Genomic DNA, 19,663 nt, shown 5'->3' with positions numbered 1-19,663 from the left:
CTACCCACTGTTCCTCCTCCTCTACTTCTTCATCATAAATCATCATCACCTGCAACTCTTTATTCTTACGCTTGAGGCTGATCGTATACTTCTCGTCACACCTAAAACACAAGCCCTTATCTCGCTTGGACTTCCATTCGGCCTCACTAAGCCGTTTCCAAGGCTGGTTACTCACCCTCCCACTGTTTTGGGGTCGAAGTGGATAGGGAAAGTTTGCTGCCACAAATTTAGGAGCAGGTTGCACCTGGAGCTGAGGACCCCCACGCTGGTAATTTGGAATAGCAAGTGAAGCGGACTAACCTTTATTCGAAGACGGTCCAGCTACATTTCCCTGGAGCACCAGGTTCCTCTCTTCTATTCGTTGCGCCAGGTCCATCATTTGCTCCGAACACCTTGGCCTCAACACCCTCAACTCAGCCTTGATCTCCGAATTGAGACAGTTGATGAAGTGCCCTTTTAGCACAGCTTTTGGCAGATTCTCCAGAGGCGATGCCAGCGCCTCAAAGCTTTGACGGTAGTCCGAGACAGTCCTTCTCTGCCGAAGAGCTAAAAATCGCTCTTCTACCGACCCTTCTTGAGTGGGTCGGAATCGATTTTGCAACAACAGCTTGAAATCCTCCCAAGTCCTCATTCTCCGCCTTTTTTCTTCCCACTGAAACCACGAGAGGGCAGGTCCTTCCAAACATACAGTTGATGTATCCACCTTCTCCATATCAGTCAACCCATTAACCGAGAAGTATCGCTTGGCCCTGAAAATCCAGTCATCTGGGTCACCTCCATTGAAGAGCGGCATTTCTAGCCAGCGTCCGCGAGATTCTGATCGCTAGCCACCCTCAACCCCCTCCGTTTCAGCTCGCCTCCCACCCGCCTCGGGCGTCGCCTCAGAGTCACCTACCCCAGGTGATTGTTCTCCCCACTTCTCCTTGTTCTTCCTTTCTCGTTGTTGCTCCTCCCATCTCACTCTTATCCATTCGAACTGTTCCAACAAGGAAGCAACGTTCTTCTCCACTGATCGAATATCACTTCTCATGGCATTCAATTCACTCTTCATGGCGTCCACGCCTAGTTGTACGCTATCCAACCCCTTCTCTAAATCTCCCACTCAATCCGTTAAGTTCACCATTGGGATTGCAATGCTCTGATACCAAAATGGTAGAATTCTAAGAATTGTAAGAATACTTAATTCAATAAGCAAGAGTCCCAAACCAATCACAGTCGAAGGAGAAAGAAAACGGGGCAATTCGAGAGGCCCTTAATCTCTCCTACCTTCTGGAAAATTCTTCACACCTCCCTCACCTCCGCCACCTCTCTTTTATTCCTCATTCTCTAACGGAATTGGAATCTGCACATGCAGGTTGTTACACAACCTTGCAATTCCTGCTCTACCCCTCATCTAACAGCTAATTTCCCTAATTCCAAAACTATCCCTGATTCCTTGGACGCCTTTGGTATGTCCAGTGAATCGGTGGTCTATCAGAGCCTTGCTCGTGGGGTATCTGATTAACAAGAGTTCTTCTTGTAAGGGAACTCTTATACAATGGTGGAAAAACCTCAAACCATCAAGGTCTCCGCATCAAGTCCTCCTCCGGCACCCAGTAGCCTAGTTCCAGCAGCAAGGAATATTCAAGCTCCAGCGACAACGATAGGCTTTAATGGATCCTCCCTACAAATCACACTCCATAAGTTGAATGGAATCAACTTTCGCGAGTGGCTCCAATCGGTTATGCTTGTGATAAAAGGCAAAGGCAACGTTGGATATTTGACTGGTGAAACAGTGCGGCCCAGTACAGAATCTGTAGAATATGGATTATGGGAAGCCAAGAATGCCATTGTCATGGCATGGCTTGTGAATTCTATGGAACCAAAGGTTGGACGGACTTATCTCTTTTATAAGATTGCTAGTGAAATTTCGAGTGTTGTCCAAGAGATCCATTCAGATCTTGCAAATACTGCCCAGTGTTTTCAAGTTAGATCCACTATTCGATCCACCAAGCAAGGTAACAATTCTGTGACTAAGTACTACAATATCTCGACTGAGTTATGGCAAGAGATGGATCTCTTCCATGAGATCACATGGGAATGCTCAGTTGATGGGAGGAAATATGATCAAATGGTGGAGAAAGAATGAATATTTGACTTCCTACATGGTCTAAATCTAGATTTAGACGAGGTAAGAGGAAGATTGCTTGGAACCAAGCCTTTTCCCTCTATGAGAGAGGTATTTGTTGAGGTTAGAAGAGAGGAGAGTAGAAAGAAAGTAATGTTGTCCAATCATTCACTAGTGAAGGATTATTACAGAATTCTGCCTTGAATACAACTCGAGGAAGGATGTCTACTCCAACTAAAGGCGACAACCAGTGAGAAAAACAATGGTGTGACTATTGTAACAAGCCATACCATACAAAAGAGACTTGTTGGAAGCTGCATGGAAAACCTCCTAATTGGAAACCTAAGAATCAAAGGAAAAGTGGACAATCAACTGCTTATATGAGGGAATCTGACAAGGGAACTCCAGCACCAGTTTCTTTAACTCAAGAACAACTAGAAGTCCTTCATCAGTTGTTGACTTAAACCAAGATACAAAAGACTATCGAAAGTTCAGACAACAATAACAATTTTGTGGTATCTTTGGCCAAACAAGGTAAAATTAGTCATTCTCTATTCTCCGAAAGATTGTCAACAGGTGTTTGGATCATAGATACTAGAGCTTCAGACCATATGACAGGTGATATTGATACATTATCAGATTATAAGCCATGTAATCAAAATATTACAATTTTTATGGTTGATGGTACTAGGACTTTTGTTCAAGGAACAAGTACAGCACATGTTGTAGGATTAAGCCTAAAACTAGTCCTTTATGTACCTAATTTAAGATGTAATGTTCTGTCAATAAGTAGATAGAAGAAAAAAACTGTTAAGTAATATTTCTTCCTCTCATTGTGTTTTTCAGGACATACCTTCGGGGAGAAGGATTGGCAAAGCTGAAGAAAATGATGGTCTATATCGAATATCAAGGCTTGATCACCAAGAAGAATTTAGGTCCCTAGTTCACTCCTCTCTAATTACTGTTTCTGGAAATAACTTGATGCTATGGCATCAAAGATTAGGACACCCTAGTTTAGATTATCTTCGAGTCTTGTACCCTTCAGTTTCTATCAATAAAATTCAAGGCTTCTATTGTGAACATTGCATTCTTGCAAAACAAACTAGAAGTACTCACTCCAAACATACCTATAAACCTTCACAACCATTCCACTTGGTGCATAGTGATATCTGGGGTCCAGCTAGAATTCCTAACCTAACCAATACTCGGTGGTTCATAACCTTCATTGATGATCACACAAGAGTATGTTGGGTATTCCTATTGAAGGAAAAATCTGAAACTTATTTGATATTCAGAAAGTTTCATCAAATGGTCAAGAATGTCTTCCAATCTTCTATTCATATCTTAAGAACAGACAATGGCCGAGAATACTTCTCAAACCAATTTGATGATTATCTAAATGAGCACGGTATTGTCCACCAAAGTTCTTGCCCATATAACCCCCAACATAATGGTATAGCCAAGAGAAAGAACCGACACCTACTTGTGACAACTCGAGCACTTATGTTCACTCAATCAGTTCCAAATTTATATTGGGGAGAGGCGGTACTTACAACAGCTTATCTAATCAATCGACTTCCCTCAAAGCCCCTTCAATTCAAAACACCTTTGAGTGTATTTCTCGAGTCTTTTCCTCATTACCTCTTTCGTACATCACAACCAGCTAAACTAGTCCAAACTTGATCCAAAGGCACTTAAGTGTGTATTTGTTGGCTATTTCCCCAACTCAACAAGGATATAAATGTTATCATCCTCCTACCAGAAAATTTATTGTGTCATGCGATGTTTCCTTCTTGGAAAATAAATCTTTTTTCGCTGACACCAACTTAAACAGTGAACCAGCAGATTCTTGGACTTCAATCATATTAGTTCCTCTCAACCCATCCATCTCCAGGTCAGTTCCTGAATCCCATCCAAGTTCAGTCCTAGCCACTAAAATTGATCAGCCTAACCATAATCACTGTTCAAGCACAGAATCCATCTCACAATTCCTTAATCAGCAAGAGGGAGAGAAAAAGGAAACCGAGATTTAACAAGGTGGTCCAAGCTTGCACAAATCTCCTCTTAAGGTATATTCAAGAAGACCTCCATCACTTCAGCCAACCAATCCTTCCAACCAGGAGGTAAGTCCAAATCAACAACTTACTGATAGCATGACTGCACAACAGTGTGAAGATGATCTAGGTATTCCCATTGCCTTAAGAAAAAGGAGAAGGACATGTACCAAGCATTCTATCACAAATTTCCTTGGGTATTCTAAGCTATCTCCTACTTATAAGGCATTTACCCTCAGCCTTGATAATGTTGTTATCCCAAGGAATATCTATCAAGCACTGCAGGATAGTAGATGGAGAGAAGCAGTTATGGAAAAAATGGCAGCCTTGGAGAAAACATGGAGAAATGTAGATCTTCCTAAAGGAAAGAATGTTGTTGGGAGCAAGTGGGTGTTCACATTGAAGTATAATTCAGATGGAAGCCTTGAGAGATACAAGGCAAGGCTTGTAGCTCAAGGGTTCACTCAAACCCAAGGCTTGGATTATGAAGAAACTTTTGCCCCTGTGGCAAAACTCAATTCAATTCGAGTGTTGTTGTCCTTAGCAGTAAATCTGGACTGGAAATTGCATCAATTGGACATTAAAAATGCCTTCTTGAATGGAGAATTGGAGGAGGAAATCTATATGCGTATACCACCCGGATTTGAGACCGATCACACAAGAAGCAAAGTATGCAAATTAGAGAAATCCTTATATGGGCTAAAGCAGTCACCTCGAGCTTGGTTCAAGAGATTTAGCAACACATTATACAAGCTAGGATATACTCAAGGACAAGCAGACCACACTTTATTTACTAAGATTGGGAGAGATGGGAAGAGAACAATTCTAATTGTCTATGTAGATGATATCATCATCACAGGAGACAATCATCAAGAAATTCAGCAACTGAAACAGCAGCTCAAACAGACATTTGAAGTAAAAGAGCTAGGGGAACTACGGTACTTCCTTGGATTGGAAGTAGCAAGAAGCAAGAAGAGTATTTTTGTATCTTAAAGGAAATATACTCTAGACTTGCTAAAGGAAACAGGCAAGTTAGGGTGTAAACCAACAAGTACATCACTTGAGCCTAACTAGAAGAATAGAGAAGGAGAAGAAGACAATCAAGTAGACAAAGGCATGTATTAGCGGCTGGTTGGCAAACTCATTTACTTATCACACACAAGACCCGACATTACATACGCTGTAAGTATTGTTAGTAAATTCATGCATCTTCCAACTAAAAGACACTTGGAAGCAGCCTATCACATCCTTAGATACCTAAAGGGAACACCAGGCAAATGGCTACTGTTCAAGAAAAGCCAAGACAGAGGAATAGTCGGGTATGCAGATTCAGACTAGGCAAGCGCAGTGGAAAATAGTAAATCAACATCTGGATATTGTACAAGGCTATGGGGTAATTTAGTGACTTGGAGAAGCAAAAAACAGTAGGTAGTAGCTCGCGACAGTTTTGAAGCTGAGTATCGAACTATTACTCAGGCAATCTGTGAAATAATATGGGTAGAAAGGCTGATGGGAGATCTTTCTATGTAAGTATCATCTCCTAAGTTACTCTATAGTGATAGCAAATCAACTATCAATATAGTCAATAACTTTGTTCAACATGATAGAATGAAGCACGTCCGAATTGATCGACACTTTGTGAAATAGGAAATGGAAGAAGGAGAAATCAAGTTAACCTATATCCCCACTGCAGATCAGCATGCTGATATTCTGACCAAAGCAATGCAGAAATAGAATTTTGAATCAATTCGAAGCAAGCTGGGAATATTTGATATATATTCCTCAGCTTGAGAGGGGGTATTGGTGGAAGATAAAGCTAGGGTTGGCTCGTGCTAAGGAATAAACCGAGAGATACTAGATAATCTCACTCATATCTTCTTATCTCTTGTTGATAATAATCTATTTCAGTTTGTAGTTAATTATCTGTTTAAGTTTGATTATTTAATTTGCTTATGTTGTAATCTAGAGCTATAAGTTAGGACTATCTAAGAGCTGTAAATTAGGAGATATTTTAGGAGTTAAGAGTTGAAGTAGAATTAGTAATGAGCTAGGAAACTTGTGTACTTATACTCAAGGAATAATCTGAAAACTGTGAGGTAGAATTCATTCAATCCACCTAATTTTATCAGGAAGTATGCCACATGAACCTACAAGCACACCAAGTAGAAGATGCACAAAATAGAAGAGGAAGGCCAGGAACAATGTGAGCAAAATAACATTATATTTCTGTGCAACCATATAAGAAGAAGATTCTCAATAAAAACACAAAGCTCAACACACTTTTGCTTCTTTATTCACCTTCCCATGAGCAATAGCAATTTCAGTATTTGGAAATGATTGTTGAAGAAACTCCATCACTTGTTCAAGTCCTGAAGATGATGGTGAAATTCACATCAATAAATGAAAAATATAATAACAAAAACACATATTCAGGTAAACAAGATGCAAAATGATAATGAATGATTTTCAACTTCTAGCGCATTCTTTTGCAGTCTCTTTTTCCCATTTTCACTATATAAGTAAGCTGAGATCCCAACACACATACTAGATAAAACTTGTATTTCATAACATGTAAACGACTTGCCAAGCCTTCATCTCACTAAGGGGGATCAGTTGCATGGATTCTAGCTCAACAATCATATCAATCTTGGCCATATTTATGTAAAGCCATTTTATTTCATACAAAATATCTGGAAATGAGATGATAATTTTTTATTGATATATTGTAAGTGATTGGTAAATGAGTTACCTTTTATACGAGGCAAAACATAGAAAACCTGGCCACCACGGTCCAGCTCATACCCAATTGCTGATATTACCTTGTCTTTACTGTATGCCGAAAGATGGGTTCTTATAGGAACTCTTTCTGGAGGTGGTGTTGAAATTAAACTGCTATGAAAGAAGGATGTATTATACAAGAATCAAATCCCATAACCAAAGAGTTGTCACTTTATAAAAATATTCTAACAGGTGAGGTAATTCATGGGTAAATTATAAAGGTCCCATTCATAAAAATGTTGAAATTTGGTAACTTCTTTACACTCATAGGATTAACATCATTAATCACAAGAAACTAGGATGTTCAATAATGGAATTAATCATGAATTGTAATTAAAATATTATATGTCTGTCAAGTAGTAATGCAATTAAATCCAAACCATTCTGCATTCTGTTGTTACTATTATTTTTACTCTCTCAATTTAAATATTGGATAAGCAGTGAGATTTTAACTCAAGACCTTTGCCTGCTTTGATATCATGTTGAATTGTTAACACTATCTCATCTAAAAGCTTAACCTAGTAGATAGAGGGTTAGCTTTATTTTTTTACACTATTATTTTTACTCTCTCAACAGATTCCAACACCATTTTCATGCCAATTTGAACAGGTTAATTTTACTATTTATGTGCTCAACAATATTATATTCATCTTTCTAACAAGGAACAAATTTTTTTAAACATCACATAGTTACTCTGAGAAATAACAGAGATTTAAGTGAAATTCTTCTCACACCAAGATATCTTGTCTGATGCTATATAAATTGAATGCATTGAACTACACTCATGATTTTAGCGTTACCTGGCATCTCGAAACCCAGTCAATGCTAAATATAGGGTTCTTGGTATAGGTGTTGCAGAAAGAGTGAGAACATCAACTGAAGTTTTAAATGAAGCAATCTTCTCCTTCTGTTTGACACCAAACCTCTGTAAGGCACAAAAGTATTGCACAGGTAAGCCAAGGATCCTTCTGCTAATCAAACATCAAATCAAAATCAAAATCAAAGGCCATGTTAGGGGCAAGCACAACACTGAGTATTGAAATTTCATTCTAATAACTAGACCTCCCTTCTCAGCAAAAAATAAAAATGATAACTCGACCTCCCTATACAAAATGAGAAAGAATGATGATAAATATTAAAAGTGATGTATTGAAAGCTGATTTGAAATGACTACATATATTCCCATACTTCTGACTCTATGCAGCTCAAATCATTCTAACAAATAGGATATGGTAAAAAAAAGGGTAAATTTCACACACCACCACTGAGGTTTAGTGAAAATGCACAAACCACCCCTGCATTTTCTAAAATGGCATAGATCTCCCTTACAATTAACTAAGTATGAAAATTGACCATTTTACCCTTTTATTTAAACAATTTCTTCTCACTTTCTCTCCCCTCTTTCTCGGGCATCTCTCTTTCTCTCCCATCTTTATCTTTCTTTTTCGGCTACTCTTAATCTCCGTTCCTCCTCTTTGGGAATCCTCCCTACCTCTTTCTCCCTCCCTCACTAGCCAAATCCCCATCTTGCTTTGCGTTTCTGGATATCGAACAAGAGGGTTTGATTTCTTTTCCATTCAATTTTGCAGAGAAATTGAACTGCAAAATCAAACCAGTGGTGTTCCAGAGTTCGATTTCTCTACAAAATTGAACCCAGGATAACAGAATAGCATAATGTTTTAAAATAATAGAGGACAGAAGTATAGTAATACAAACGAAATTTAAAATTTCAACTCAAAGTGTAAACAGAACTTTAGGCGTAATTCAAGCAAGAGACATTCGATACAAAGGAGAGCAAGAGGAGAGCTTTATGTCTCCAAATAGCTCTGCCCTTCTATTACGACAAGAATCTTTACATAGGCTAAGAAAGCTAATCAGGTACATCATGGATGATGCTACAATTTTCCGACCTAACATTTCAACTGGTACAATAATAGAGTTAAAATAAGATGGTCCTCCAACAGAAAACGAAGTAGTGCTCACGGACATTATGTTAACCAAATCATGTATAAATCCTTCCTCGCAGCAGCATGGAAGATTCTTACATATTATGTCAATTATTGTCTAAAGGATCCATGCAGAACATCAGTGCAACCTAGGCATATACTCATCCATGAAATATTGCAAGGGAATGAAATTCGTTGTTACCAAGATTTCCATGCAAGGATGTCAGTGCATAAAGAAGTGGGTATCTTTTTGATGATTTGTGCACATGGTTCAGGGAATCGGTTGATATAAGAAATGTTCAATCATTTTGGCGAAACAATCAGTTGGCATTTCCACAGTCTTGGTAGTTGTTAATAGGTTGGCCAAGGATATTTGAAGTATGTAAGCCTACATCGTTTTATAATTAAAGTTTTGTTAGTTGATACTTAGCAATCAAATATCATTCTTTAGTTTGCAGGATTGAATTGGAGCTCTTGATGGAACCCACATAAAGGGTAGGTTGCCAAGAGGGCAAGAGATACCATTTATAGGATGCAAAGGATATGCTACTTAGAACATCATTGTGGCAATAGATTTTAATATGCGCTTTACATTTGCATGGGCTGAATGGGATGGAGCAACTCATGATAGTCAAATATATAGAGGAATTAAGTTAATGAGTCATACCATGAAACTCTGGGAGAAAGTAATAGAGTAGAGGCTCAGAAAGGAAACAAAGGTGTCAGAAAATCAGTTTGGTTTCATGCCTGGTAGGTCAACAATGGAAGCTATATATTTACTGAGGCGTCTAATGGAAAGGTATCGAGATCATCAGAAGGATCTACATATGGTATTTATAGATCTAGAAAAGGCCTATGATAGGGTCCCTAGAGAAGTATTATGGAGGGTTTTAGAGAAGAAATGAGTCAAAATAGCCTATATACAAGCCCTTAAGGACATGTATCATGGTGTAGAGACAAGCGTCAGAACATGCGGAGGGGATACTGAACCATTTACAACTACAATAGGACTGCATCAAGGTTCTGCACTAAGTCCATATTTATTTGCCCTAGTAATGGATGAACTCACTAAAGATATTCAGACAGATGTGCCATGGTGTATGCTATTTGCAGACGACATAGTGTTGGTGGATGAAACAAATGAAGGAGTGAACACTAAGCTTGAGTTGTGGAGAAACAATTTAGAATCTAAGGGATTTAAATTAAGTAGAAAGAAAACAAAATATATGGAATGCAAATTTAGTAAAAATGCAAGAGTGGATGATGTTATAATAAAATTAGAAGACCAAATCTTACAAAGAAAAGACCATTTTCGATATTTGGGATCAGTGATTCAAAAAGATGGAGAAATCCACGAGGATGTCGCACATAGAATTAAGGCAGGTTGGCTAAAATGGAGAAATGCATCGGGGGTATTATGTGATGGTAAAATCCCATTAAAATTGAAAGGAAAATTTTATAGGACAGCTATAAGACCAGTCTTGTTGTATGGTTCAGAATGTTGGGCAGTCAAATACCAGCATGAGCAAAAGACGAGTGTAGCGGAGATGAGGATGTTAAGATGGATGTGCGGACATACAAGAAAGGATAAAATTAGAAATGAAGTTATTCGTAATAAGGTAGGAGTAGTGCCAATCGAGGAGAAGATGAGAGAGACTAGAATAAGATGGTTTGGTCATGTGAGAAGGAGACTAAGAGACGCTCCTGTGAGGAGAGTTGATGAAATGGAACAATTAGTCACAAAAAGAGGTAGAGGTAGACCCAAGAAGACTTTGGGAGAGACATTAAAATTTGATATGAAATATATGGATCTAAATAAGGATATGACAAAAGACAGAAATACATGGAAGTCTAGAATTCATGTAGCCGACCCCACATAATTGGATAAAGGCTGGATATGTTGTTGTTGTTGTTGTATTCATAGGTCAGAACTTGAATTTTCTTGTCCCAAGAGGAGAAAAATATTATCTAGTTGATGCAAGCTATTCCCATATGAGGGGATTCATGGGACCATATAAGGATGAAAATACTAGATATCACCTCGAAGATTTTCATCATGCAATAACATCACCATACGGAGCACCAAGAGGATCTAAAGAGGCATTCAATTATATTCAATTATCTACATTCTTCATGCAAAATGATTGTTGAGGGCATTTTTGGATTGTGGAAGGCTAGATTTCAAATCTTGGGAGATATGCCTAATTACAATTTTGATACCCAATGGGACATAATTCTTGCAATCATGGCAACCCATAACTATATAAGGAAGAAGGGGTTGCAAACAATCCATTTCATAGAATTAAGAATGAAGATTATGTCCCTAACTCTCAACCTACAATGCCTTTTTACAATCGTGTGGACAATTCTAAAAACCCAAGTGATAAATATTGGATGGCGATGCATGATCTAATAGCTGTAGATATTAGTTAAGACTAATCATTATATGCATGTCTAAATAATATTTTGAAGGTTATCATGAATGAAATATCTAATTTATCATATAAATATAAATTTCTCAAATTTATTAAATAAAATTTAAATTTATTATTTAAATAAAAAATTATAAAATTTATTAATTAAATATATTATTAATATAATTTCTCAAATTTATTCAGTAGCTATGAAATTTATTTTTTAAATGTAAATTCATCAAATTAATAATTAAAAATATTATTTAAATATAATTTCTCAAATTTCTTAGTAATTATGAAATTTATTATTTAACAATAAATTAATCAAATTTATCAATTAAATAAAAAAATTATTTAAATTTATTTATTTAATTAAAAATCAAATTTATTATTCAAATATAAATTTCAAGAATTTATTATCAAATTATCATTTCAATACAAATTCCTCAAATTTATTAATTAAATATCTAATTTGTCAAATTTATTAATTAGAAGTCGAATTTATTATTCAAATATAAATTTCTATAATTTATTCATTAAATTCATTAGCAAAATAGCTTTTTAGTGGCTTTATTTATAAAAAGTTGGAGTATATCCATATTGCTCATTTTATAATTTTTGACAGGTTATAAGCTTCTATTTCACCCAACACATAACTATATAACTGACAGCTTAAAGCACATTTTATCCAAACACTTTATCAGCTTAAAAACAATACAACTTAAAAGCTTGGAGAGTTTTAAGTTAAGACAACTTCAGAGCTCTCTTTAAAAAAGTCTAGCCAAATAGAATTAATCCTATTGATGTCCACAGCGGCAATGCAATATTGTGTTTAGTGCAAGAACTAGAGTATTGGACAACAGAAGAAGCCAAACGTCACCAAAAATTGTATAAATTTGTATCTAAAAGAATACAAATCAAGTTCAACAAATTAACAGCTGATTACTTTGAAGGCCTCAAAATTTTTATGGTATGAAGACTTTGAACACTAAATGTTAGGAAGAGTTGAGAAAAATATTTTGCAAAGAATTGATGCAAACAAATTAATGTTGTAATTCAATTTTTAATCATCTTGTGTAATAAATACGTTTGTCTTGATATAACAATAAAATTTACATTTATGATCAACCATGATTGTCCCATTTTGTCTTTGTATAAAAAATTCAAATTTCTTCTCAAGAGAAATAAACTAGAAGGCCCTCTCCTTCATCTTCTTCCCCTCCCCCTTCCCTTTTAACAGAAAACCACCAATCATTGGTTGGATCCATCAAACTAAGGAACCTAGATAAGCTAGATTTGGGTTTGCCAAAACCAAGGTTGGCCCATAGGGACCTGCTTCACGAAGGCCATCAACCATCGTCACTAAGAAGAAAGAACAAATGAGGAAGAAGTGAAGATAGATGAGTTCAAATTTTTCTGTACTTAATGATGGCCCATGCCAGATCAGCTCAGCACAGCCAAATTTTCACCTCTATCTAGGAGAGAAATTTGCCTCTCATTAGCCAAGCACCCCACCACTAGGTGTTAGTCCAGTATGCCAAGTTTCCATCTAGCCTCAGATAAAACTGTCAAACTCACCACATACAATCCACCTCCTTCCAAGACAAAACCACCAAGTGTCTCATCCTCTGCCCTCGTTTGACCCATGCAACCAGCCATCTGCTTCTTCAGAGGTACCAAAAGTCTTCCCTGAACTTAGAAGATCTTGCACCCCATCATAGAAAGTTGGAGAAAGGAGAAAAGAGGAAGAGAGGATGAAGAGCAGTTACTGGTGAAGAGGGCATCAACTAGAACAGACAAGAAAGAAAAAGGGACTCAAGGTGCAGCTAACTTGTTGAGGAATTTGTCATAATCAGATTCGTCTTAGCATTTAGCACACTTCATATATGAGAAATTTATGTAAAATTTTAACTAATAAAACAAGCACTGCAAAGCATAGACTTCAAGCAAAGGCCACTAAATGGAGTTAAAATGGCAATCTATTCTGCAGTGAACCAACTAGTTCTAAGTTCCTCTTTCAACAAGGTCATGAAGAGCAACATCCTTTAAGCTCAACTAAATACAAAAGAGGGAAAAGGGAATTTTTTTTTGTCTATTAAGTATAAGGTGAAGAAGTTTTGTAGACTATCCAACACAGTATGCCGGTTGGCTGGTTGGCTGCTCATGCTACAGGGAAATGAAAAAATAATCCACCATAGCACGTAGAAGATAGACATGTCCAGAAATTATGACAATAAAACACTCCTGCAAAAGTCTGGCTTCACCATTTCATTTCATTTAAGCTAATCTAAAAGTTGCATTCACAATTGAAAAATATCATTCAGTGTTGTAAAAAGCAAAATAAGTGCAAAGTGCAGTTCTAGTGCTTTTTCTTGTCAAAGCGAATCATATATGATAAAGTGTATATTAAGCACTAAAAGCACATGCTTTTCTGTTAAGCACAAGGCAAGCTTATTTAATTTTTTTTATTTTGTATTGTTTTACAGTAGAGAGAGAGAGAGAGAGTTATTATTGTGTACCCTAATACAGGAAAACACACCCAGGTATTACATAGATCTCTTAGAGTGCTGTAGAAGAGAATGATTCAGTACTTGGTCATGATTTTTTGAGATGGGATGCTATTGCTATATGGGTACAGTTGAAGAGTCTAGATTTAATATTAGAAGCAACGGAGGTAATGCAAAAATGGAACACCAGCTTCAACTTCTACTTCACAACCAATTTAGGTTGAAAGAGTCAATAAGATGGCACTAATGAGGAAGTAGATGAGAACTATAACTCTAATGAGTAATGATAAAGAAGAATTTCTTAATCTCGACTAAATCATTGAAAATGAATTAAAAGAGACCCTCTTTTGATCTCTTTTACCGTGAATTTTCTCTTGACGGTAATATCTAGTAATTTAGTTGCGGGTATTAGATTATCTCTTTATTTTTCTAACATATGTGGTTTGTTTCAATTTGAGCATGCGCTTTGCGCTTAAGCACTAGAAAGCCTTTGCACTTGAGTGCGCTTAGAGCCTTTAAAAACACTGGTACCATTTAATGACCAAAGCATCTTTTTTGTTTTTCTTTTGTTATACATACCAGTAAGCGATAATGCAGTGGACAAGCAGAATATTAAATACACAAAAAAGGCATAGATAGGAAACCAACCTGTTCCTCATCAACCACAAGGACACCTAGATTATTGTACACAACACGACTACCGAGAAGCGAGTGAGTTCCAACAATAATGTTCAAATGCCCATGTTTGATCATTTGCAGATACTCCTCTTTTTCTGCTTTGGTCTGCATGTAAGAGAAAGGGTTAATCCCACTGAATAGTCCTTGGTCAGCTTTCATTATCTTGTCTGAGGGTCATGCATTGAAATTAGGATGAATTGCATTGATGATGCATTAAGAAATAATGGCTTCAAATCTGGGATGAAGGAATCCAACATTTCCTATATGCAACTTCCAAAGGATATTCCTCATCTTTGTCAAAATCATGATTACATAATCAGCAATCATGTCTTAGGGTAGAGATGTTATTCAAGGATCCCACATCCTGAAAAATTAAAATATGTTTGATAAAGATTGACTTAAGGAAGAATTATGACAAAGTTCATAAACAGGGTGAAAAAAAAAAATGAAAGCTGTATTTTTGCTTGTTTTTGAAACAAATGAAAGTAGAGACCTCTTATTCTACCTTTTATCTATCTCACTTGCCTTAACTTACTTTCATGACTCACCACCATTCCCCCATCTTAACCAATTATCCCTGCCACCACCACTTATTGATGCCACTAATCATCTCATCTCTCCAAGAAGCATCCACCTCCAGTGATCACCAAATACACTCATCTATCACCAACAATTGCCTCCACTTGCATAAGATATAATAACGGTCTTACAGAAAATGTGGTCATGGATAGAAATGAATAGAGTGCTAGAATCCATATAGCCAGACCCGCTTAGTGTGATTAAGACTTATGATGATGATAAAATCAAATCTACCTACTTTAAGAAAGGAAAAGAAAAACCTTATCTCCAACCTTCACCAACAGCCAGCAACCACCACCATAGCCAACAACAAGGTTTTAATGCGGTCACAAGAGTTTATTGGATGTTCTGGAGATCCCTATCTTCAATCCAGAATCTCTCTCTCTCTCTCTCTTTTTTTTTTTTTAAGTTGATAAGATCCTATTGTATTTGTAGGCATTGTTGGCTTTTCTTCTCTTCTTTCATTTATATTGGATCAACACCCTCCTCCAATGGTTCTGATTGCTTTGTTTATTTATCCAAAATAAAACAAAACAGTAACGATGGCCTCAAATAGCATGCTTGTAGTAGCCTTGCAGGCCTTTTGTGTGGCCCAAATTCAAGATATTATTTTAGGGTTCATTTAGGAAGGGTCATTTGACATTTTCAAATTTGGTATTTGAAATTCCAAATTCATTATTCGGATGGATTTCCGTTGATAGCATTTGGATTGTCCAAATCCGCCTTCAATTCGGATGCAAAATATAGAAGAATTTGAAATGACATAAAAAAAGGTGTTATGAGAAATATAAGCATTTCAAATGACATCATTTGAAATTCCTCTATCCAAATGCCACATATGTCATTTGCAATACAAAGTACTTTGTTTTAATTTTAACATGCAAAGCAGTAAGTGGGACTGGAGAAGTAAAAATAGAATAGTTAATAATGGGAAAAAAAAACAAGTACCAGAGAAGAAAATTTGCAAATGCTGGCCTCTATTATCGAACTGCATGAATGGATGATCAGTTTGAAAAATAAGGAGGATTGGAACATGCAGAAATATATAGTATATCTCTTGTGTACATTATAGTATAAAATATTATGATATGAAATATAAAACATAGTAATTTGCATGTTAAAATCTAAAGCAATTTGCAAATGGGGGTGGGATGCAAGCTTTTTCCCTTTAGACTCTGGTGTTTTTGTACAAAAGACAAAAAGAAATAAAATTTTCAGTATTATAGTTAATTTTGTATACAAAAAATTGTAAAATAACAAATGTTGCAATAACATAGTAATTAACTGTGTATAAGAAATATTTTACTATTGTACATTATATAGTATAGATTTTTAATTTATTTAAGTTCATAATATATATTTTATGTGATGTATGTGTTATTCTTTTGTTTTATAGATTTAGATTAAAATTATTTTTTATTTATTAGTAAACTATTTTGAAACCCAATGCAACCTTAATCCAACCATTGATCCTTAACCCTATCCTTTTCTCAGTTTGATATCCCAATCAGGTTTTACATTACATTAACCAGCCGATTCAAACAGCTCAATCCAAACCACTATAGAAACCACTTGCCTGTGAACCCAGTCCAACTACCTGATCTGATGTAAGTTTTATAGCACTGTGTCCTTCATAAAACTTCTGATAGTTAAACAAATAAAATAAGCACATTAGATAAGTTATGATGCACATTTGGAAGTGTCCTAGAATTGTCAGTGCTTGTCACAGTGTTAGACATGATAAGACATCTCTAGAGATGTGTCTGTGCTTGAAAGATTGGAACAAAAACTTCATAACAAGCATTTGACAAGTGTCTACTTGAAATCTAACTCTTGTCACTTAACAACAATTTAATTGAAGTCAAACATAGACAATAAACTAGTTAAAAAACCTATCTCACCTGAAACCTGCTCAAGAGTCCAACCTTGATATTGGGATACTTTGAAAAGCGCTCTGAAATAACATCAAAATGTTGCTTTGCTAAAACAATTGTCGGTGCAAGTACCATAGCTTGTTTCCCCGCTAGGACCACACAAAATATAGCACGCAGTGCAACTTCAGTTTTACCAAACCCTACGTCTCCACAAATTAATCTGTCCATTGGAGTTTCCCTCTCTGTCAAATCCCTCTCAACATCAATGAAAGCCTGTGAAAAGCTTCCAAGATCTTAGGGAAAAAAGAGTATCCAACTTAGAAAGTTTGAAATAAAATACATATTCTTGGTGGAATTAAAATAAGAAATTCACAGGAGATTTCCTGGACAGAAGCACATAACTTCATGCCTGTAACCTGATTAATATGTGGTATGACCAATAAAACATCAGAGATTGACACCTTAACTCTGAGATTTGACACCATTTATACTCTAGCAATGCATAATAAGAAGAATATAAACCATACCTGCTTTTGATCTGGTGTAGGCTCATAAGGAAATTGATCTGCAAATTCAGCCATGGCAGGACTCTTTGGGTAAGGAGGCCTTCTTTGCTTTAGCCTATGCAGATACAATTCCATCAAGTCAACAACCATTTTCTGAATGGCAACCTTCCCTTTTATCCTTCTCCTCTCCCATGCACTAGTATCACTTACTTTGCTCAAGGTCCGTGGCCTTTTAGTCTCATTGGGGCTGGAAAAAAGAGATCAGATATGTTAAATTGATTAAAGCACTGTCCTAACAAGCACCTTCATCTGGGCCTTTATTCATAAAGCCCATGTTGTTAGCAACATACTCTGGCATTGTTCCAGAATTGCTGCATCACACAATAACTTTATAAGAAGTTAATCTCCTATGAAAATAAGCTTTGATCAAAGAATAACCTTAATTTCTAGTCATTTTGCATTAACTATGTGCAAACTTATAACAATAAGCTGTCAAGCCCCGAAATTGGGGTTGGACAATTCTAGCATTTAGGTGTAACTCGCACAAGAACAGTTCTTGGGTAGAAACAGAAAGTGAGAGTAAAAAAATGAAAGAGAGAGAGAGACGAGAGACGAGAGAGAGAATTGGAGGGAAAGAGTTTATGTTATTTCTCAACGTAACTCCCATCCTCATACCCGCAGGACTTATGTAGTTCCTACCTTCCAACTGAACCATAACCAAAAGGGAACAATTTGTTGTACAATTAGCTACCCAATTACTAACCAACTAACTACCTAGCTAACTGTTAATACAAGTGGCTATACATTTCTAACCAAAAGTCATGTTTGCCCTTAGGGTCGTGACGATCCCCTCCCCTTCAAACAATTATTGTCCCCAAGAATTAGAGTAGTCCAGCAGGGAGATATTCCCAGGTGGTGTGATTGGGATGCAGATGTAACCATTGCACCAAAACTTGGGTTAAGGGTGAGCACCCTTGGTACACTAGTCGTTTCTCCACAATGGCTCGAGGCTCTATCACTTCTTCCAACTCTTCCACTACAGGTGGCAGATTTGGGCTGGTAGAAGCACTTGGCTCTATAGATCTCTTAAGTAGTGAAACGTGGAATACGGGGTGGGTGTTCACCCCCTCTGGAAGTTGCAACTTATAAGCAACCTTTCTCACCTTAGCCTCAATAGAGTATGGTCCGAAGTATTTGGGACTAAGTTTAGAAGCCGGAGTTGCTATAAAGGGGTGTTGTAAGAACCCTCTAACCTTAAGGTAGACCTAATCCCCAACATTGGATGATCTATCACTCCTTTTATCGGCTGCCTGCTGTCATGACCTCACCCTTGTAATAGGAATTACTCCTAATCCGATGGGAATTGAGAAGCGATTTAGAGGATAGAATAGAGAAATAGACAGAAGGAAATCAGAGAGAGAGAGAGAGAGAGAACAAAAAGTGAAAGGAAAAACATAATTTAATATTCTCATTCATGCCCGTCATTGTGGAAGGGAGAACATATATATAGGCCATTTGGAGGAGATATTCTCATGTCAGAGGTGGGTCCACACCTGGTACAATTCTAACAAACTATATTCCCTTTGCCTCCCTTACACATGGCTGACTCTCACTATAATTCCACTAATACAGAAATAATGAAGTAGCAGTGTTTAGCCTCACAACTATTACAAAAATAAGGTAAATGCAGAATTCAAAAAACGAAACGGAAATAGGTGTTGCTAACAGATCATTTCATGACAACTCCCCCTCCGTTAGCCATTTCTTATCCTCAAGAAATGCTAAGGAGGTTGGCAACTCGTGGGAATTACTTGAGGAATTCCGGGAGGTATTCCCATGTGTTGTCTTCAGATGTGCTGCATCGCCATTTGACCAATACTTGGATGAGTGGAGCCCTATGTTTATACACTACCCGCCTGTCGATAACAACTTCTGGTTCGATTCTTACACTGATTTCTTTGGGAAGACTTGGTAATACCGAACTCGTTGGTTGAGCCCCCACCGACTTCTTCAGGAGTGAAACATGGAAAACAGGGTGAATTTGTGACCTTGGGGGAAGCTTCAACCGATAAGCCACCCTCCCTATCTTGGCCTCAATAGGGAACGGTCCATAATATTTGGGGCTAAGCTTAATGACCCTCCCTCGAGAGATTGACTTTAAGTGGTTATACCTCAACCTTAGATGCACTTCATCCCCTTCCTCGAACTCCCTCTTGCTCC

At 37.0% G+C, this 19,663-nt stretch overlaps 1 protein-coding gene across 6 annotated transcripts in view; it reads right to left on the bottom strand.

Moving 5' to 3' along the window:
• Window positions 1-19,663, bottom strand: part of LOC127788351 (ATP-dependent DNA helicase At3g02060, chloroplastic) — an 82,816-nt gene that overhangs the window by 33,532 nt on the left and 29,621 nt on the right. For 3 of the 6 annotated variants that reach the window (XM_052316520.1, XM_052316521.1, XM_052316516.1), the window contains exons 2-7: window positions 17,465-17,690; window positions 16,965-17,210; window positions 14,455-14,589; window positions 7,740-7,864; window positions 6,911-7,053; window positions 6,460-6,530 (exon numbers count right to left, since the gene is read on the bottom strand). In XM_052316520.1, coding sequence (XP_052172480.1) covers window positions 6,460-6,530; window positions 6,911-7,053; window positions 7,740-7,864; window positions 14,455-14,589; window positions 16,965-17,210; window positions 17,465-17,690 — 946 coding nt within the window. The remainder of the gene's footprint in view (window positions 1-6,459; window positions 6,531-6,910; window positions 7,054-7,739; window positions 7,865-14,454; window positions 14,590-16,964; window positions 17,211-17,464; window positions 17,691-19,663) is intronic. The other 3 variants (XM_052316517.1, XM_052316518.1, XM_052316519.1) reach the window with 3 other exon arrangements.

Source organism: Diospyros lotus, chromosome 13 (assembly GCF_014633365.1).
Source record: "Diospyros lotus cultivar Yz01 chromosome 13, ASM1463336v1, whole genome shotgun sequence".
NCBI classification, from domain to species: domain Eukaryota; kingdom Viridiplantae; phylum Streptophyta; class Magnoliopsida; order Ericales; family Ebenaceae; genus Diospyros; species Diospyros lotus.
The sequence above is the reverse complement of the archived record's forward strand: the minus strand, read 5'-3'. Positions and strand labels throughout refer to the sequence as shown.